Source organism: Pseudonaja textilis, chromosome Z, assembly GCF_049901715.1.
Source record: "Pseudonaja textilis isolate UNSWEBS1 chromosome Z, rPseTex1.2, whole genome shotgun sequence".
In the NCBI taxonomy this organism is placed as follows: Eukaryota; Metazoa; Chordata; class Lepidosauria; order Squamata; family Elapidae; genus Pseudonaja; species Pseudonaja textilis.
In genome coordinates, this window is record NC_142008.1 from 60074112 (window position 1) to 60096410 (window position 22299).

The following is a 22299-nucleotide window of genomic DNA, read 5'->3' on the forward strand; positions in this document are numbered from 1 at the left end:
TTGGCTTTCATTTGGTTAGCATACTAAATTGGGCTGGATACCGGTAGCCTTGACTTATTATCACAACCAAGCCCAAAATTTCTGTTGCTAAGCAAAGCAGTTATGTGATGTTTGCTTCATTTTAAGATCTTTTTTGCCACAGTTGTTAAGTAAATCCCTGTGGTTGTTAAGTGAATCATACGGTCATTAAGTGAATATGATTTCTCCCACTGACTTTGTTGGAAGCTAGATGGGAAGGTTATAATGATGACATATGACTGTGGGACACTGCAATCATCATTAAGGTAAAGGTTCCCCTCACACGTATATGCTAGTCATTCCTGACTCTAGGGGGCAGTGCTCATCTCCGTTTCAAAGCTGAAGAGCCAGGGCTATCCAAAGACGTCTCCGTGGTCATGTGGCCAGCATGACTACACGCTGAAGATGCACAGAGTGCAGTTACCTTTCCACCAAAGTGGTCCCTATTTTTCTACTTGCATTTTTACCTGCTGTCAAGCTGCTAAGTTGGCAGAAACTGGGACAAGTAACGGGAGCTCACTCCGTTACATGGCTCTAGGGATTCGAACCGCCAAACTGCCGACCTTTCTGATCGACAAGCTCAATATCTTAGCCAGCGTCCACCATGTCCCACATACCAACTGCCAAGCACCTAAATTTTGATTATGTGAACCATGATATGTTGCAATGATTCATCACAACAATGTGACTATATTGTACACTACAGTGTCTTTTAATTAGATTTATGTGTTACTTTTGCTGTGATTATTGGGTAATTTCTTCACCTGCATTAATATAAAAACACAACTGTGACTTCTCCCAGATATTCTGAAAAAAGAATCTTAGGATGTTCAAAGTAACAGTGGAGTTACTGAAATCTGACCAAGCCACTGAAATTCATGGGGGGACAAGTGTCAGTGATTATGCTATTTGAAATATTTTGGAATTTCAGATAATTGACGTTTTTTGCTCTATTGTACGTATCTGGCAAAGAAATTGTGTTCTAGTGAAAAACCCAGCCAGAGTAAAAATTGATTATTATAAAAAAGTTTTTTATTTCATGAATGCAAATGAAGTTTTTCTTTGTTTATTTAATATGCAGTCCATCCTCATATTGCAGCAACTCTGGTTGGCTTACGAACAGTTGGAGAACAATGTTTCCTCTGAAGCAACACTTTATCTGAAGAAAGAAGTAGCTATAGGTCCTTAAATGGAAACAGAGCCATTAGTAAATATAATTGATTCAATTTCCAAAATCTAGTATTTACCTAATCATTATTTAGAATTTAATATTTTCTCCCCAAAGGCTAGGAAATATGGATCAAACAATTAATTTTACTCCCCAATAAGTTGGGCAATGAGAAAAAGACTACGACAAGGCGGTCGTAATTCTGCTCTTGAGTCTCTACTTTCTTCTAAATCTGAAAAGTGGGAATATATTGGTAACATGAGGAAAGAGGAACATCTAATTTTTAAATGGAAACACGTGTGTCTTATGTTAAGTTGTTGATAAGATCTAACACTGATTCAAGAGATGTAAAAGTTGCTAACTGTTCTGGAAAGCCTGCACCTGGAAAAAGAAACTGATTTTGTTTATTTTGTTTGTTTTCACATCAACACTGGCAAAAGACATATTAAGAGTCAGTTTAATATAGTGATTAAAAGTGCTGTATTAAAAATTAGTTCTAGTTTTGTTTCAGGCATGTCAGCCAGCTAGATGTTTTTGACCCAGTTGTTCTTTCTGAATTCTAGTAACAAGGTCCTGGCAAACCACTTCCAAAAATATTGCCAAAGAACTGCAACACATGCACACACTCAGAGAGAGACAGAGAGGGGGAGGGAGAGAGAGAATAACTCTTTGCTGCCATGTGATGGTGGTTGAAAGGAATAATTTCAATTTGTACTTGGTATGCAAAAAAGTCTGGAATTAGCTGCTTTTCTGATTACTACGTTTTTTGAAAAGGCATAAGCTTTCATGAGCTGTAGCTCACTTCATTAGACGCAAAACATCATGTGCACAGTTACAGCTCATTTTACTACATTTGTTAGTTGGAAAGGTGTTTACTATCAAATTCCTCCTAAAATTTGGCTACCACAGAATAACACAAGCCCCCCCTTTTGCAATGTTTATTTGATAAGTACACAAATCAATGGGGTGGGCTTGCTGCAGAAGAAGAAATGCCCCAACATTGATATTATGACTTGTGCTAAATCTAATATCAAATAATTGGGCTTGGAATTATTGATTGTTCCACTAATATCTGCCTTCTCCCTAAAAAGACTCACAAGAGTGATTCTCTTCTTGGCTTGGCCAGAATATACTGTTTCTTTTGTTTCTTTCTTCAGCAGATGCTTCATTCTCAATGTTACACAGAAACAAAACAATACAAAGAAAATATCCATTTTGTATATTAAAAAGAAATTTGAAGACTCTAAAAATGGGAAAGAAAAAAGAAATGAAGAACTGGATTGAATAAAGAAGATCTGAAAAAGACAACAAAATGATTCAAAGATGAGAGAAGCTATGTTTTACATCTGTTTTTATTAAAGAGAAGATGAGAGGAATTTCTGAGAACATACACTGAAAAAAGTTGAATTACACAATTTCTTGCTTATGAGCAAACTGGAAATAACCCACCTTATATATATGGCAATGGTTTAACAAAGTATTTTCTGGAGTCTCAAGCCTGCTACTTAAAGGAAAGCATTATTTGCCTATACCTTATAGATGACTTGAATTATGAATTCAGTTATGTCCTTTTGAGGTTTCTACATTAGAGTTTAATGGATGTGAATTAAATCACAGCAGCAAGGTCTACACTATGTATATATAGGTACTCACTTAACAATTTCAAATGGGCCTGGAATTTTAGTCAGTAAATCATGTGGTGGTTAAATAGGTCACCCTGTGATCTGATTTGATTTTGCAATGATTATAGAGTGAGTCACTAGTCATTTAGTAAACCATATGGTCATTAAAAAATCTATTCTCAAATTTTGCTGGAGAAAAATCACATCCACGTGATTGCAAGATGCTGCAAATGATTCTCAGGGTGAGCTGATTGCCATATGCCTCAAATACAATTATGTGACCAAGGGATGGGTGAGTGTGGCAGTGGTTGTGATTTTGGGAATGAGTTGTACTGAGCTTTTGTTTTAGTTCATTGTAACTACTGTTATTAAGTGACCGGTTACTAAGCAAGAATTATCTGAACCTGGTGAGGTCCTTTCTTGCATTTAGAAATCCTGGACTTGTGTAATTGGAGAAGAATAGTAATATTTGAAATCCATGAGCCTGTATATTATCTTTTAGCTTTGTGAATGAAGCAACTCCAATGATCAAAGCTTTTAGAATTTTAATATATATAATGCTTAGTAAATCATCATAAAAAATAAAATGGAAATACATACCTTGCTATGAGGATCAGCAAACATCCTTGTGAAGATTTCACACAATCTTTTTAATTCAACACGACTGTCAAAATAACAAAATATTACTTTAGTAAAACTTCAGAGGGATGTGATGAAGAACTTCAAAAAGAAATCTATGTCCTAATTTACTTTAAAATGTTTGCAATTCCACTTTTTAAAAATATAATTTGTTAATGATCTCAAAAAATGCAAAGAATTTTTAATAATACATTGCCCTGTATTACCTATATAGCTTTGGAAACCACATTAAGCACTAGAAGCTTCTACACTGCCACATTCATGTTCCTGGGAAATTGGGAGGGGGGATTTTGTGACTGAACCAATGAAACCGTGGGAGGAGATTGTGATAGGTTTTATTGTCAAACTCCTGGAAAGTGGTGGAAATACAGTAATTTGGACTGTCATTGATTTGTTCTCTAAGCAAGCCCATTTTACCATTTGCAAATGGACTGCCTTCTGTCAAGAAGCTGGCCAAACTGTTTGTGAAGCATATTTATCGGCTTCATGGAATATCTCAGCAAGTGATATCAGACCGAGGTGTTCAATTTACTGCCAAGTTCTGGAGGGAGTTCTTGAGGTCCATTGGATCGTCCCTTTCCATCCAGCCACGAATGGATTGGCGGAAAGTATTTATCAGCAGGAAAATTGGGCCGACTTACTGTCTTATGTGGAAGTGGCTTACAATAATGCAGTACCCAGTAGCACAGGATTAACTCCTTTTCAAATAACTACCAGTATGGATTTTGTTGCCATGACTGAATTACCTAGAGAGCCACCAACGTCTATGTCCCTAAATGAATGGACTCATTAAAATGGGGGTGGGAGAATACCAAGAAAGCCTTAGCAGAAGCAGCTTAGGAATACAAAAAGCAGGTAAACACAGATCTCTCCAGTCACTTTTTCAGGTGTGAGATAAAGTGTTTCTTTCAACTAAATATCTCAGATTAAGGCTGCCAAGTAAAAAATTAGGTCCTAAATTTCTTGCTCCTTTCCCCGTAGTGAAAGTAATCAATCCAGTTACAGTTCAGCTTAGCCTCTCTTGCAAAATTTTGGGTAAAATACATCCAGTCTTCCCCAGCAGTTTATTAATAGAATAGAATAGAATAGAATAGAATAGAATAGAATAGAATAGAATAGAATAGAATAGAATAGAATAGAATAGAATACTTTATTGGCCAAGTGTAATTGGACACACAAGGAATCTGTCTTGGTGTAAATACTCTCAGTATACATAAAGAAAAGGTACATTCGTTAAGAATCAAGAATCATAACGTTACAACACCTGATGATAGTCATAGGGTACAATCAACAATCAAATCATACTAGGAAACAGTCAATATAAATTGTAAGGATACAAGCAGCAAAATTACAGTCCTACAATTACAAGTGGGAGGGGATGGGTGATAAGGAGTGATGAGAAGATTAACAGTAATAGTAGTGCACACTTTGTAAATAGTTGAACAGTGTTGAGGGAATTATTTGTTTAGTAGAGTGATGGTTTTCAGGAAAAAATTGTTCTTGTGTCGAGTTGTTCTGGTGTTCAGTGCTCTATAGCGTCGTTTTGAAGGAAGGAGTTGAAACAGTTTATGTCCGGGACTTGAGGGGTTTGTAAATATTTTCACAGCCCTCTTTTTGACTCGTGCAATATACAGGTCCTCAATTGAAGGCAGGTGGGTAGTAATAGTTTTTTCTGCAGTCCTAATTATCCTCTGAGATCTCTTTCTGTCCTGTTGGGTTGCAGAACCAAACCAGACAGTTATAGAGGTGCAGATGATAGACTCAATAATTCCTCTGTAGAACTGTATTAGCAGCTTCTTGGGCAGTTTGAGCTTTCTAAGTTGGCGCAGAAAGAACATTCTTTGTTGTGCTTTTTTGATGATGTTTTTGATGTTAGGTGTCCATTTTAGGTCATGTGAAAAACCAGCTGTCAGTTCCAATTTGAGACCCATACTGGCTGCCCCCCCTCAAGCCTATGTTAATGCAAGGTGAGACACATGAAGTGAAGAAAATTCTTCATTACAGATTACAGAGAGGCCGTTTACAATGCTTAGTTCACTGGAAAGGGTACCCTTTGTCAGAAGCTACTTGGGTAAAAAATTGGGATTTGAAAGCGGATAAATTAGTTAAACAGTTTTATGACAAAGTCCCTGACAAGCCAAAGGGTCCTCCCGGAGGGGGGAGAGTGGGTTAAATAGTTTGGAGAATAACATATTAATCCCTTGTTGCATTTTGTCTATTTTGGAGAATAATTTATTAATCCCTTGTTCCGTTTTGTCTATTTTTTGGAATAATGTATTAACCTCTTGTTGCGTTTTGTCTATTATATTTTCTAAGACATGCTTTTTCCTTCAGGTGGGGGGGGGAATGCCTATCAGCTTTGAAAGCCATATTAGCACTATGCTGCCATATTCATGTGCCTGGGAAATTGGGAGGCGGGATTTTGGTTGTAGTTAGACATAATAGCATTCTTCTTTACAGTCAAGGTCATGTTATTCCTGCATCTGGATGAGTGGGAATGGAGGGTGATTGGGCCATATGATGGAGTGATGGGTGCAGGGGATGGATTTTGTGATTTTTAAATATTGGAAGAAAACCAGGAACTCTTAGTTTCAGGTTTTCCCAGATGTGCCAGTTGGACAACTCTAATAAATCGGAACTTTGAAAAAAATGCTTGTCTCGAAATTTTGATGTTGGAGTTTGTTTTCCTGGAATGCTGGCATATAGAGAATATTCTAGTTTTAATCTTAAAAAAAATTCTGTAGAAAACATGAGTTGCACTGATGTTTAATTTATCACATAGTTCAGGGGTGTGTTGAGGTACTTCCTCGTTAGGAGAATGAGCGCATACAGGGAGACGTATTTGAGAGGAGTGTTTGAATAATACACATACAGCACACAGATACACTGTACAGTAAATGTAGGTTTTTACTTCCAGAAACGTTAAGCAAAGTCCAAAATAGGCAGTCCAAAGTCATTCACAGGTAAATCAGTCAGTTTTCAATCCAGGGATAATCCAAATATCCAAGTCCAGTGTCAAAAAACAGTTCCATATCAGACTTACATCAAATCCAGTAATATCAGTCAATTAGGAAAAATGGAGCAATGGCGATACTTTCCAACAGAAGGAAACAGAGACGGAGACACACTCTCTTCTGAGATTAAGACTAAGACAATCCAGGTTTCTGGCTCCATCTTATGGCTGTTTGAAAAACCACACCCAATTGCAGTTTTTGCAATCTCTTAAAGACATAGTACTAAAATGTTTATCCTGGTTTATATATTTCTAACCCAAATACCTGTTAGGTGACTTATATTCCTAACAGGGTGTATTGATTTCATTGAGAGCCACATTAGGATTGTGTTTGACCTTGGGGTATGTGTGGGGGGTAGCCATAGTAGGTGTGGCCAGTTCGACATCACTTATGTCGGGGGCACATGTGGTGGCCTGACTGGATCCATTGTCTCCAGCAGAGGAAGGCGAGACCCAGGACAGCGCCAAATCTTTGTCCTCCAGAAGAGTCTCCCCGTATCTCCCATGCCATACAGATGACCCTGGACTGCAGTGCAGGTTATCCAGAGCCCTAAGCAGAGGGACAAGTGGAGGACAAGTGCTCAGCCTGTCCCTCAAGTTCCAGGGCACCAGGACCCCCCAGACGAGCCCTACTTCCCTGAAGCATTCCCAGCCATGCTTACCTCTTCCTTGAGGCAATTGCTGCTGTTCTCGCTCTCCTTGGCCAGGTTGCTCTTGGTGTGTGTGGAAGGGCAAAGTGTATGATCAAATGCTACTTTGTGTAATCAAAATGTTCAAAGTTATGATCAAATGCATGCAGCTTTCCTGAACTCCATTTTTGTCTGCGACAGCCTCCTGCAGTGCTATGCTAGCTAAAATGAACCCAGGAAGGCAGCCTCCCAAGCTCCATTTTGGCTGGCAGAGTCATTGTGGACCAGTCTATTGCCTATTTTCAGCCTCCGCATCCCATTATCAGTCTCCATGCGCCCCATTTTTGGCCTCTGCGCACCCCATTTTTCACCTGTTCTGATCCCCGCTGCCTGAAATGGGGTGAAAATAGGGCGTGCGGAGGCCGAAAATGAGATGTGGAGGCCAAAAATAGAGTGCACAGAGGTGGCAATAGGTGATGGCAATCCCTGCAGCTTGAAACAGCTGATTGTTGGGAGGCCAATCCTCCTGACAGCCCGCTGCTTGTGCTAAATCAGGCTGTGCTGAAGCTGACCAGGCTGCTTGCTATTTGCTACAAAGAGACAAATTGCTGGGAGGCAGAGGCAGATTTTTTCCCCTCTTGTTTTCCTCCCCAAAAGCTAGGTGCATCTTATACTTCAGAGCATCGTACACTCCGAAAAATATGGTAACCTTGGAAGGCTATTATATACAGTGGTGTTTGAGAATCCTTTTGAATTTCAGTATTTTTATATATATAGGACCTAAAATGTGATCTGCAAACTATTTCAATATTACTATTGAGACATTAGATGTAACAGTAATGACTATTCTTAAGTGAATGTCATAGTTGTTAAGTAAACTAATTGTTTGCTTTGGGTCAATTTTGTCAAAAACCAGAAGTAAATGCTAGTGTTTGGCAAAAACATTATAAAATGTGTTTACATGACTTTGAGATACTGCAAATAGTCAAAAATGCAAGCCAGTTGTCTAATGCAGTCACATGACCATATTGCAAATACCCATGTGGAGTCATAGCTTCAAACAATCACCAGACAACTGATCGTAAGTCGAAGATACCTGTATGTTGGCCAAAAGCCACACTTAAAGAAGATAAGATGCTTTTGTCGTCTCTCATTCCTTTGCTTTCAAGAATAGCTGCTTCTGTTTGATGGCCACAAGATAATCCTTCCAAAAAATTTATTTGCAAAAGGGCTAATCAGTCTTCCTTCAGATTAATATAGTAAGTAATATCCAATTTTTTAAAATGAAGCAAATTGAGCTAGTTATTTTATGATACACAAATCTACTTTAAGAAAGAGGCCAAATTTAAATGAATATATCTCCTGAGTCTTGCTATCACAGGTGCCTTTGACCTATAACATTCTACAATTCCATGAACTATATGGATTAGGTCCCATGGCACAACTATTCCTGTGGAAAATGTTATGAGCCAAAATTCATGGCTATGTTACATATAATAATTGAACATAGAATACAATGAACATTTGAAACATAATTATGCACGAGTTAGTTTACTTCAGAAAATGTATGCAATACTTAGATCAATCAATGTCATAGGACTAATTAAATTTCTTACAGGCTTGGGTAGTAGGATTACTTCATCCTCTTTCCCAGGACTGAAAGTTAATATCTGTGTTTTGTAATAGCGTTATTTTCTTTGTTTAGAATAGAATTCTTTATTGGCCAAGTGTGATTGGACACACAAGAAATTTGTCTTGGTGCAAATGCTTTCAGTGTACACAAAAGAAAAGATACATTCATCAAGAGTCAAGAATCATCAGGTACAACACTTAAAAATAGTCATAGGGTACAATAGGCAATCAAATCATACCAGGAAACAGTCAATATAAATCATAAGGATACAAGTGACAAAGTTATAATTATACAGTCACAAGTGGGAGGGGATAGATGATAAGGAGTGAGGAGAAGTAATAGTAGTGCAGACTTTGTAAAATAGTTGAACCGTGTTGAGGGAATTATTTGTCCTTGTGTCTAGTTGTTCTGGTGCACAGTGCTCTAGGTCATTTTGATGGTAGGAGTTGAAACAGTTTATGTCCAGGATGTGAGGGGTCAGTAAATATTTTCGCAGCCCTCTTTTTGTTTCGTGCAGTATACAGGTCCTCAATGGAAGGCAGGTAGGTAGTAATTGTTTTTTCTGTAGTCCTAATTATCCTTTGAAGTCTCTGTCTGTCTTGTTGGGTTGCAGAACGAAACCAGACAGTTATAGAGGTGTAGATGATAGACTCAGTAATTCCACTGTAGAACTGTATCAGCAACTCCTTGGGCAGTTTGAGCTTTCTGAGTTGGCAAAGAAAGAACATTGTGCTTTTTTGATGATGTTTTTGATATTAGGTGTCAATTTTAGGTCTTGTAATATGATACAATCTAGAAATTTGAAGGTCTCTATGTTGATACTGTGTTGTCTCGTATTGTAAGAGGTGGTAGTATGGGAAGGTTTCTCCTAAAATCTACCACCATTTCTACGGTTTTGAGTATGTTCAGTTCCAGATTGTTCTGGTCACACCACGAGGCAAGTTGTACAACCTCCTGTCTGCATGCGGATTTGTTGTTGTCTTGAATGAGACCAATTACTGTTGTATCATCTGCAAACTTCAGAATTTCAACAGATGGATCGTTTGAGATGCAGTCATTGGTATATAGGGAGAAGAGAAATGGAGAAAGTATGCAGCCTTGGTGGGGGGCAGGGTTGAGCTAATTGTACAGGTATTAGATGTGATTTACCTAGTTTCACTTGCTGCTTCCTGTTTTTTAGGAACTTATGATCCACTTACAAATGTGTTCAGGTACTGCTAGCTGGTTTAGTTTAGTTAGAAGAATGTCTGGAATGATGGTATTGAATACTGAACTGAAGTCTACAAAGAGGACCCTTGCGTAGGTATTTGGAGATTCAAAGTGTTGTGGGATGCAGTGCAGAGTCATATTAACAGCACCAACTGTTGATCTATTTGTTCGGTATGCAAACTGCGTGGGATCTAACAGCAGATCTGTGATGGTTTTCAGGTGGGACAGCACTAGCTTTTCAAAGGTTTTCATGTTAGAGCAACTGGTCTGTAGTCATTCAGTTCCCTGATGGAGGGCTTCTGTGGTACTGGGATGATAGTAGTTTTGAAGTAAGAAGGAACATAACACACCTCTAGTGATTTATTGAAGATTCGGGTGAAGATTCGGGCCAATTGGTTAGCACAGACTTTTAAGCAAGAAGGAGTTATCTTGTTTGGCCCTGGTGCTTTCGTATTTTTGTTCTGAAAATCTTCTTAGATCCTGTCTCTATGAAAAGTTCAATTTTATGGACTACTTGGAGACATGGGATATCCTTTGGATCTGAGTGTTTGTTAAATGCAAATTTGCCTAATTGATGTAATTTATGATGCATTATATAATTTGAGTAATTATGTAATTATGTGTATTATATTTTCTTCATTGCTTCAAAAACAATGGACTGAAATACATTCCTGCACAAACTTTAACAGTTATTAAGTGACTTTCTGACAGGAACTTTAAAAAGCAATGTAACAATGCCTTTGAGTACAGATTGCAAGATAATCATTCTACATATAGTACCAATTGGAGGTTTTTATAATTGAGAGTGAGGGTATTACCATGTTTCTCCAACAATACGACCTCCCCCCAATAGAAAGACCAAGCATGTTTTCTAGGCATAAAAAGAAATTAAGCCCCTCCCCCAATTTTAGGCCTGTTTTAAAACATGCAAAATGGGGGGAAGGGCAGAGGGACTTGCCATTAGGAGCGCCCCGTGGGCAGCAATTCCTCACCACCAGCTGCTCCTAATGGGCGATCATGGCAGAGCGCAGAGAGCTCCCTACTCCTGCCAAGCACCTTTGCAGCAGACCCAAGACCTTCAGCGCCCGCCGCTGTTGATTTCCCTACTGCCCATGCCGTCGGCGTGTTTGGAGCTGCCACTTCCACATTTGGAGCACCACTGCTGTTTGGAGCACTGCTGCTGTTTGGAGCTGCTGCTTCCGCATTTGGAGCTGCCACCATGTTTGGAGCTGCTGCTTCCGTGTTTGGAACACTGCCGTTGTTTGGAGCACCACCGCTATTTGGAGCGCCACTGCCACTCCAAACACGGCAGCAGCTCCAAACACGGAAGCAGCAGCTCCAAACGTGGCAGTGGAATGGGCAGAAGGGAAAGCAACAGCGGCGGGTGCCAAAGGTCTTGGGTCTGCAGCAAAGGTGTTTGGTGGGAGTAGGGAGCTCTCTGCGCTTCACCATGATCATCCGTTAGGAGCGCCTGGTGGCGAGGCTGCCTGCGGGGCGCTCTAGATGAGGGTGCAGGGGAGGGAATTAAATCACCCCCAAAAGACGGCCTAGCCGGGCTCAAAAAAAATATAAGACCCGGCCTTATTTTATGAGAAACACAGTAAATTTATTTTGTCTTCGAAAGTACCATCACTCAAGCAATCTCTCATCTGCACAGCATTAAACACGATAGCTTGTTCTTCTATTCTTATCAGTGCTTATCTGAATCCTTTCAACATAGCAGTCAAACTTAGAAAAATATACTTTATTGTTATTTTTTTCTCCTGAACTCAAATATCACAATGGGGGAAATCTGGGCATTTGTTTTAGATTGCTCAAATATAATTCCCCTGAAAATCAAATTGTATAAAAATTAAGCTTAGGGTTAAGCGCAAGTATTTAGGTACTTTCGTTCTGTTATTGCTGAGTTCTGCAGCCGTCCGGATGTACATCTCTCACAACCAAGTCCAGGAATATACCTTCTGAAATGACGTGGTTTAGATGATTGGATTATTAAGTTGGAAAGCACTCCAGGTTGAGAATAGGGGTTGTTGAGTAAAACTAGAATGGGTTGAACTTGCACTAACTCTGGATACCAGTGGCATTATGGAACACTGGACTGCTGAGTGCCTGACAGCAGGAGCAGCTGTGATTAAGCTGTATGAGAAGGGTATGGGTGGTTGTTCGATTGATTCCTTGGCCAGGAAGATAAAGGGTAATGGTCTGACACACAAAAGATTGTGCACTGGATCTAGTTTTTGTCTCAGGATAAGAAATTTGCAGTTGGGGTACATTACAATCAGTCCTGTCATGGTGAGATCATTTTGACTACCTTTCAGTTTGCTATTACTCCCTCTACCTATGGTGTATAAGCATGTCTTTCTGTAACAATGCATGTCCTCTGGAACAGTACACTAGAGGTCTGAATGGTCTCTATTCTGTTCTTGAAGACCTGGTTCTTCTCCCAGGCTTTGAGTGCAAAACTCCTCTGGGATGATGCATATACAAGATTGAGTATAAATAGTACCTTCTCATTAACCATTTTTTCTGATTGTTTTTATTCTTGATTTTTATTGTTTGCTGCCTGAAGTCACCTAGAGTTAGGTGGTCTTATAAATATAATTTAAGATTATAAAGTTACGTTTTCTACTGAAAGCAGTTAGCACGATTGAGACTAAAATCTGCATTATAAAAGGTAATACTTTTATATTTGAGTACAATGAAAATAAATTTCTTACCTTAATGTCCTCTGATTTTTTAATAAATTTTGTAGACCAAGAAGACCTTCTTTTCTCTCTGACCAGTTGGAGCTTGCACAGCGGTTAAGGACCTCAGCGACATCCTCTGTCTGTCGCATATAGGTGGGTATTGTGCCATTCCGTGAGCTATAGGATCTTTCTGAGCAGGCACTGGAAGCATCACTGTTAGCATCATCATCAGAGTACATTCCATAAGATTCATACCTCCTTCGAACTGGCTTTTTCTATTATACAGAGAAAAATCATAAGATAAACAATGGCAAAATAAGCTCCTTTTATCAGTCAGTTCAGAAGTTCAATTTTACAGATCCTACTACTATCTTCAGATATCACTAAAAAGAGGAAATGCTAATTGTTATTTATATGCAAAAAGAAATATTTAAACTAAATTAAAATGACATTCTCCCCAGTTATTATAACTGCTGTAGGTGAGATAATATGCAGCAGATGTTTTAGTGATTTTACATTATAGTTTGTCCTGCTGGGACTACATTACTTAAAAAAAACATACAGACAAATATTTTGAATTTACTTACATTTAAACCCATATAGACTTATTCAGAATGTTTTGGTAATTTAAAACATGTATCTAGAATATGAAGCCTGTTTATCAAAATGGTGTTTTGTTTATATATTATAAAATCTGTCTGTCTGTCTATCTATCTCCCAATATAGGAAAACAATAATAGTTATACCTTTGTCCGAATGTCTCCTAACAGCTGAAAGCATTATAGAAAAAACAAATGTTATGAATATAAACACTGAGTAGCTTTTTAGCAGGTAGAATCAGTGTATACACACACAGGCACACATACAACACACACACACACACACACGGGATGGAGGGAGGGAGGGAGGATGCATGTATAGCACAAGAATTCAGTTTTGATATAACCTGAATTCCTGTTGAAGCCACCAGATTCTTACTGTGAGATCAAAGAGCAGAATGGAAAAAAAACTGAAATAGGTGAAGTAGGGCTTATAAAGAAGGTGACATGTGTCATGAGATCTAATTAAATTAACTCAGCTGGATTTCTCAGCCTGTGAATTGTATTTATATTTATGTTTTAAAGTAACAATATGTAGCTAACACTACTCTCTTCAAAATTATGCATAATCCTTTCTGACACAAGTACTACAGAATACAACACATTTACAGACATTATCTTTTATCTTATAAAACAAGTAGAAGACAAGCCTGGGGTTTCAAAGATCATACAGTCTTAAGAAAAGCATGTTTATATAAAGAAAAAAGAGATGTACTAATACATTAGGAAAGAAACATCATTTAACTTGGCAGAATCAATAATCAAATTAGACAATAATATAATAAAGCATAAAAAATCAAAAATCCTACTTTGTTATCCCCAGAAAAACCTACCAAGGCATCTGCTACTGCTTCTTCAACATCTGAGCCTGTGTTTAAGACACGCATGGCACTAACTGATGAAGATAATCGGCTTGATTGACTAATTCCAAAACCTGAAATAAACAGTATAAAGAAACAATTAATTTGACTTGACTAGAAAGTTTAATATATTATTTTTAAAAATGGGAATAGAATATTTGAAAACGAACAAATATCTGAAATATATAAATTCTATCCCTTTTGGTTCCTTATTACTAATCCCAGATGAAATTTGCTTTATTAAGTCAGGAAAGTGTAATAGCCATTTTGGCACAGTATACTAACTAAACCAATAGGCTCTAATCTAGACAATGTTACATGCATATGAAGCAATTGTATCTGCAGCTGAAATTCTCCTTCATTTTTTCCAAAGTACCTTTATTGTTAGATGTGAAAATAACTACATTTTTTAGGATTATCTATAGTAAAAACTACAAAGAAAGTTTGATCTAATACCATCAATATCCAATTTAAGTTTATAAATTGTAGCATTTGCATGATGAAGTCAGCTATGTGTTATCTTCTCTTTCTCTCATGTGTTATCATGTCCTCCTTGAAAAGAACTATGTTTACCAAATTGAGTTCCCAAAATATCCTCATAAAATTGAATTGCTCTGTATTGTTAACACTTAAATGCAAATGTAAATGCATTTGTTAGTTTGGTTACTTTATTGTGGCTTCTATAATATCAAAACAAAATTCTATTGATGGCATAGTTATATAGGAACTCAAAGACTGACAACTTATAAAAATCTCCTATTAAAATGTGTTCAGTGTGGTGTTGCTGGTTTAGTAATTATGAACCATATTAAAGAACTTGGACAATATAAGCTGTATCACTGTGTATGTAAAAGCAACATGCATTAATAAAGCTTTAGAAATAAAGGAGAATGAAACAAAAAAGGCAACATTCATCTTAAATTAGGAAGAAAAAAAGTTTAGGGTATATCGAATAAAAACATTGTTTCATATACTTCAAATATCCCAATACAAGCTAAAGTAGAAAACAATAAAATAGACTATATGGGAAACCAAATATGGTAAAAAATAATCCAGGATGATGGCACAAATGATAGCAAAAGAGTACTCATCCTTCACCTGTAGCCCCATAAACATCTGGAGAGTAGAGAGCACCAGTAGATCTGGAGTGATGCCTGGAAGCTATAATAACAGGATCATATGAACCCTCTCTGTTATAATAATACAGAACAGGAAAACTGCAGAGAGAGCAATGAAGCAAGTTCTAGACAAAATGAGAAATCAGCCTGCCTCTGGAGACCGATTTACAAGGTGAATAGTAACCAAGGGTGAAATTACAATGACTGTTTGTTGTGGGACGTCTAAAACAACTTATAGCTTCTAAGGTCAACCACGTGTGTCCAACTTCTGCCAAGTTATATTCAGAACTGTGCTACTGAAAGGTGTTCAGAATACTGTTAGTGGTAACATCAGTATAAAACAGTAACAAGGCTAGTGGATGAAATAAGTATGTTTACAGGACTCTGAAGTGGATGCAAAGGAGACTGTAAGTGATATTGGGGATGGAAAGATAATCATTTATCTAATTGGATTTACTAAGGCATCAAAGCTGTATTAACATTTCAAACTACGAGGAAGGCAAAAAGTAAAAGTCCTATGGGCACTTCTATGTTGTTTCTCTGACAAGAATATGGAACTCACTGTTACAAGATTCATGAGGGATTTCTCTCTCCCACTTTATTTGGTTAGATTCTAGCTTTTTTCACAGTCCAAATATTAACCGCGTCTTATCCCTCCAAACTTTACAGATCAGCTAAGCTTAATTACATTGTAAAAATGCTACAAGCTCGAAATGACCATTCTGGGCAAGGGTTATTCACAGTAACACCCTTGAAGCAGGTGGAGTACAAGAACTGGTTTAGAAGGTTAGGTGGTAGTCCATGATGATTGCATCTATCAGCCAATTTACACACAAAATGAGTCAAAGCGATGAATATACATAAAAAAATTTAAAATTAAAATTAATCTCCTTAGCTAATTTATATATAGATTAAATGGCATGGAGGTAACAATGGGTACTAGCATTTTACTTATTCTTGTGGCTACTGAATGAAAATGGTTGCAGTATCCTGGGGATCACATGATCGCCATTTGCAACCTTCCCAAAGGGTTTCCAACAAGTGAAGTCAATTGTGGAAGCCAAATTTACTTAATGACCATGGTAAAAAAGGTTGTAAACTCAGATGAAATCAATGACCATCTTATTTAGCAAGGGAAGTTCCAGTCCCAATTGTGGTTGTAAGTTGAAGACTACCTATAGAAAGCATATATCCTAAAACAGATTAATAAAGTGCAAACCAATTTATAATTTTATAAAGAAGATGCAAGAATTGGAAGTAATCAATTTTAAATTTTGGCATGAAACTATATTCTTGTTTGCTAAAATACGATTATATTTTTTATTTAGTTTAAGTGTTTCTAAGTAATATTGACTTCATTGAAGACACTTTTACATTAAACAATTATCTAAAATATCAAGCAGAGATTAAATCAAAACAAACCTAATATTTAGAGTAAAATCATAACAAATTTAATACATTACAAAAAAGTAATGAATAAAATTATGCATCATAGAAACAAAAGATACACCTACCACCTCAGTGTACAGTCCAGAGGTGAACGACTATCATTAGTTTTTCCCATCAAATTTCATTCCCCTGCATTTAACAAGAACTTCCAAACTTGATGAGATTGGACAAGAGACTTTCTGCTAAAATTACTGCTTACATGCAGAAGATTTTCAGTTTAATAAAAATTCATCAGAAACATATATATTGAAGAAATTACCAATGTATGCAACAAAACTTTAGGAATACTTATGCATTATGCCTTTGGATTGTGTAATTACTTTACAATTCCACAGCCAAAGTAGGCAAATCACATGTCTTTTATGCAGAGAAATATTGTTATTTTTATTTCAGTTTATATTAGCAGATAATCATGAGCAAACAACCATGCGTAACAAGCTCTCCATGTACTTACCAAGGGGTGCAAAAGAGCGAACAGGGCTTGTATCCCTGCTACTTTCCCGACTGGCTTCCCGACTGCACCCCTGACTTACACTAGGCCGAGGAATGCGACTACCTCGAGCTAATATAATTCAGGGGACATACCAACAGCAGCAAAAAAAAGGGTAAGACACAGAAAAAAATCACATTTCAATGTAATACCAAAGCACTATTTATTATTTATATTATATTATATTATATTATATTATATTATATTATAAATATACACACATATACATACATATATTCATATATTCATATATGTATGTATGTATATGTACATACATATATACATACATACACATATATATATATATTTGTTTTCTTAAGTTTTCACAGGTACTTACATGTATGGTATTCAGCTTTGTTCGGGTATTTTCCCACGTCGCATTATAGTTGTGCTTTTTAAAGTTGTAGCAAGCGTTTGGCAGAATCTCATCTGCCATCGGCAGAGGCTTCTGTATTGTGTTTGTCTGGCGAACACAATACAGAAGCCTGTTGATGGCAGATGAGATTCTGCTAAAACGTTGCTACAACTTTAAAAGCACAACTATAATGACATGGGAAAATACCTGAACAAAGCTGAATACCACACACACACACACAAACATGATATTCATATATACTTCAGCAACAGAGTGGTCAATGTCTGGAATACTCTACCTGACTCTGTGGTTTCTTTCCCAAACCCCCAAAACGTTAACTTTAGACTGTCTACTATTGACCTCACGCCTTTCCTAAGAGGTCTGTAGGGGGCGTGCATAAGCGCACCAACGTGCCTAATGTCCCTGTCCTATTGTTTCTTTATTTTTCTTACATGTATCCATTTCATGTATTCATAACTATGTTTATACTTATACCTATTATCTTGTAAGCAATTAACAAATCAAATAAATATTGATATATAGATATAAAACAAGGAACCTGCGAATATATAGTAACAATAAGCCTTGGTTCACAGCTAAACTTAAGCAGCTACGTTGTTCCAAAGAGGAAAATAACAGAAAAGGTGACAGAATGCTGTACAATCAAGCCAGAAACATATTAACAAGAGAGATCAGAGCAGAAAAAAGAAGCTACTCTGAAAAGTTAAGGAACCAGTTCTCAACAAATGAATCAGCAAACTTGTGGAAAACACTTAAAAACATCACCAGCTATAGCAAACCCAGGCAGAAGGAAATCAACAACTAGCAGATGACTTGATGTGTTTTAGTGCAGTTTTGAAAGGAAACTACAGCCACCTATCTCTACAATCCCCATCCCAAACACACCAAAACCAGACAAGTGACCCCAACCCATTGGGTTTACAACCTCTGATGATCACAGAAAAAGAAGTGCAAGATATATTTCACAGAAAAAAGCCAGGAAAAGCACCAGGGCCAGACAAGATAACTCCTTCTTGCTTAAAAGTCTATGCTAACCAATTGGCCCGAATCTTCACCCGAATCTTCAATAAATCACTAGAGGTGTGTTATGTTCCTTCTTACTTCAAAACACTTTACTATCATCTCAGTACCACAGAAGCTCTCCATCAGGGAACTGAATGACTACAGACCAGTTGTTCTAACATCTGTAATTATGAAAACCTTTGAAAGACTAGTACTGTCCCACCTGAAAACCATCACAGATCCCCTTAGATCCCATACCAAGCAGTTTGCATACCGAGCAAATAGATTAATAGATGATGTTGTTAATGACTCTGCACTACATCCTACAACACCTTGAATCTCCAAATACCTACGCAAGGGTCCTCTTTGTAGACTTCAGTTCAGCATTCAATACCATCATTCCAGACATTCTTCTAACTAAACTAAACCAGCTAGCAGTACCTGAACACATCTGTAAGTGGATCATAAGCTTCCTAACAGACAGGAAGCAGCAAGTGGAACTAGGCAGAACCACATCTGATAATTTGCACAGCTGCCCCGCAAGGCTGTGTGCTTTCTCCATTTCTCTTCTCCCTATATACCAATGACTGCATCTCAAGCAATCCATCTGTTGAAATTCTGAAGTTTACAGATGAAACAACAGTGATTGGTCTCATTCAAGATAACAACAAATCTGCACACAGACGGGAGGTTGTACAATTTGTCTCGTGTTGTAACTGGAACAATTTGAAACTGAACACACTCAAAACCGTAGAAATGGTGGTAGACTTTAGGAGAAACCTTCCCATACTACCACCTCTTACAATGCGAGACAACACAGTATCAACAGTAGAGACCTTCAAATTTCTAGATTGTATCATATCACAAGACCTAAAATGGACACCTAATATCAAAAACATCAGAAAAGCACAATGTTCTTTCTGTGCCAACTCAGAAAGCTCAAATTGCCCAAGGAGCTGCTGTTACAATTCTACAGTGGAATTACTGAGTCTGTCACCTGCACCTCTATAACTGTCTGGTTTCGTTCTGCAACCCAACAAGACAGACAGAGACTTCAGAGGATAATTAGGACTGCAGAAAAACAATTACTACCTACCTGCCTTCCACTGAGGACCTGTATACTGCACAAGACAAAAAGAGGGCTGCGAAAATATTTACTGCCCCTCACATCCTGGACATAAACTGTTTCAACTCCCATCCTCAAAACGACGCTACAGAGCACTGCACATCAGAACAACTAGACACAAGGACAGTTTTTTTCCTGAAAGCCTCTGCTAAACAAATAATTCCCGCAACACTGTCCAACTATTTACAAAGTTTGCATTACTATTACTATTAATGTTCTCATCACTCCTTATCACCCATCCCCTCCAACTTAACAGATAATCAGAGTTGGAAGGGACCTTGTAGGTCATCTAGTCCAACCCCCCGCTGAAGCAGGAGACCCTACACCATTTCTGACAAATGACAGTCCAGTCTCTTCTTGAAAGTCTCAAGTGATGGCACTCCCACAATTTCTGAGGGCAAGCTGTTCCATTGGTTGATTGTTCTCACTGTCAGAAAGTTTCTCCTTATTTCCTGGTTAAATCTCTCCTTGTTCAGTTTCCATCCATTATTCCTTGTCTGGCCTACAGGCGCTTTAGAAAATAGCTTGACCACTTCCTCCCTATGGCAGCCATTCAAATATTGGAAGATCTGCTATCATGTCTCCTATGGTCCTTCTTTTTACTAGACTAGCCAAGCCCAGTTCCTGCAACCATTCGTTGTATGTTTTAGCCTCCAGTCCCCTAATCATCCTGGTTGCTCTTCTCTGTAGTTTTTCTAGTGTCTCAACATCTTTTTTATAATGTGGTGAACAAAACTGGATGCCGTACTCTAGGTGTGGTCTTACTAAGGCTTTATGGAATGGTATTAGCACTTCTCTTGATCTTGATTGTATCCCTCCGTTAATACAATTTAGGATTGCATTAGCTTTTTTGGCTGCTGCTGCACACTGCTGGCTCATATTTAGCTGGTTGTCCACTAAGACTCCAAGATCCCTCTCACAGTTACTGCTATTGAGCCTGGTTTCACCCTGTCTATATGTGTACTTTTGGTTTTTCTTGCCTAAGTGTAGGACTTTACTTTTCTCTACATTGAATTTCATTATGTTAGATATGGCCCAGTGTTCTAGTCTGTCAAGATCCATCTGGATCTTGAGCCTATCTTCTTGGGTTTTAGCTATTCCTGCAAATTGGGAAGTTCCCCTTCTATTCCCCCATCTAAGTCGTTAATGAAGATATTGAAGAGTACTGGGCCTAAGATGGAACCTTGTGGCACCCCACTGCTTACTTCCCTCCATGTAGACTTAGACCCATTAAGGATTACTCGTTGAGTATGGTTTGCCAGCCAGTTGTGAGTCCATCTAGCGATGGTGCTATCTATTCCACTGTTTTCTAGCTTACTAAGAAGTAGGTTGTGGTCTACTTTGTCAAATGCCTTGCTGAAATCTAAATATATTATGTCCACAGTATTTTGCTGGTCTTCTAACTTAGTCACTGTGTTGAAGAATGAAATAAGATTGGTTTGGCATGATCTGTTTTTAACAAACCCTTGCTGACTGCTTGTTATTATTTTACTTGTTTCTAGATGTTGGCAGATCTGTTTTTTTATTATCTTTTCCAGTATCTTCCCAGGTGTTGATGTTAGGCTGATTGGTCTATAGTTTCCTGGGTCTGTTTTTTTCTCTTTTTTTGAAGATGGGAACCACATCAGCTCTTTTCCAGTCCTCTGGTAGTTCCCCAGTGCTCCAGGATTTTTGAAAGATATGGTGCAGTGGTTCTGAGATGACCTCTGTCAGCTCCTTTAAAACTTTGGGATGTAATCCATCAGGCCCCGATGATTTGTGTTAATCAAGATCAGACAGGTCTTACTATTTTTTGCTTATTTTAACTTTTATTTCAGGTCTGACTTTTACAGTTAAGTTTTTGGTGGGTTGAGCTATAGTTTCTTTTTGAGTGAAGACGGATGCAAAGAATGAGTTAAGCAGCTCTGCTTTCTCTCTGTTGCCTGTTACTTCCTTGCCATCTTCTCTCTTTAGTGGACTGACTCTTTCCTTTATTTTTTTTCTTCTTATTTATATGTTGGAAGAAACTTTTTTTATTATCTTTGACTTTTGTTGCAAGTCTTTGTTCGTTCTGAGCCTTTGCTATCCTGACTTCGTCTTTGCAGATTCTGGCTATCTGCGGATATTCTGCCTTAGTTGTATGTCCTTCTTTCCATTTTTTGTACTTGTCCTTTTTTTCTTTCAATTTGCCAGAGAGATCTTTGTGCAGCCATGTTGGTTTCTTCTTGGATTTCTTGTTTTTTTTTTCTCAGTGGTATTATGCTGGCCTGGGCTTCTATGATCATACTTTTTAGGGTTTCTTGAGATTCTTGAGTTGTTTTCCCCTTTAGAATTTTCATCCATAGAATCTTTCCCAAGTTCTCTCTGAGTTTATTGAAATCAGCTCTTTTAAAATCCAAAACTCTGGTGTCATTATGTTCTGTTGCTTGTGTTTGTGTTATGTTGGATTCTAGTATGACATGGTCAATCTCAGCCAAGATTCCTACAGTTTCAACTCCCTCTATCACTTCTTCTCTATTTGTAAGAATTAAGTCCAGTATGGCTGTCCCTCTAATTTCACCCTCTATCTTTTGGACAGCAAAGTTGTCTGCTAGGTTGGTTAGGAACTTATTTGATTTCTCACTTGGTGCAAATTAGTTTTCCAATTGATATCGGGATAATTGAAGTCTCTATTGTTGTGTG

The 22299-nt window shown here is 37.8% G+C and overlaps 1 protein-coding gene across 46 annotated transcripts in view; it reads right to left on the bottom strand.

Annotated features, from left to right (window-relative positions):
• CLASP2 (cytoplasmic linker associated protein 2) overlaps positions 1 to 22299 on the bottom strand; it is a 289137-nt gene that overhangs the window by 58416 nt on the left and 208422 nt on the right. For 15 of the 46 annotated variants that reach the window (XM_087915696.1, XM_087915693.1, XM_087915692.1 and 12 more), the window contains 6 exons: positions 17099 to 17206; positions 15176 to 15238; positions 14051 to 14151; positions 13365 to 13388; positions 12649 to 12893; positions 3409 to 3472 (listed from right to left, as the gene is read on the bottom strand). In XM_087915696.1, the coding sequence (XP_087771822.1) occupies positions 3409 to 3472; positions 12649 to 12893; positions 13365 to 13388; positions 14051 to 14151; positions 15176 to 15238; positions 17099 to 17206 (605 nt within the window). The remainder of the gene's footprint in view (positions 1 to 3408; positions 3473 to 12648; positions 12894 to 13364; positions 13389 to 14050; positions 14152 to 15175; positions 15239 to 17098; positions 17207 to 22299) is intronic. The other 31 variants (XM_087915720.1, XM_087915708.1, XM_087915711.1 and 28 more) reach the window with 5 other exon arrangements.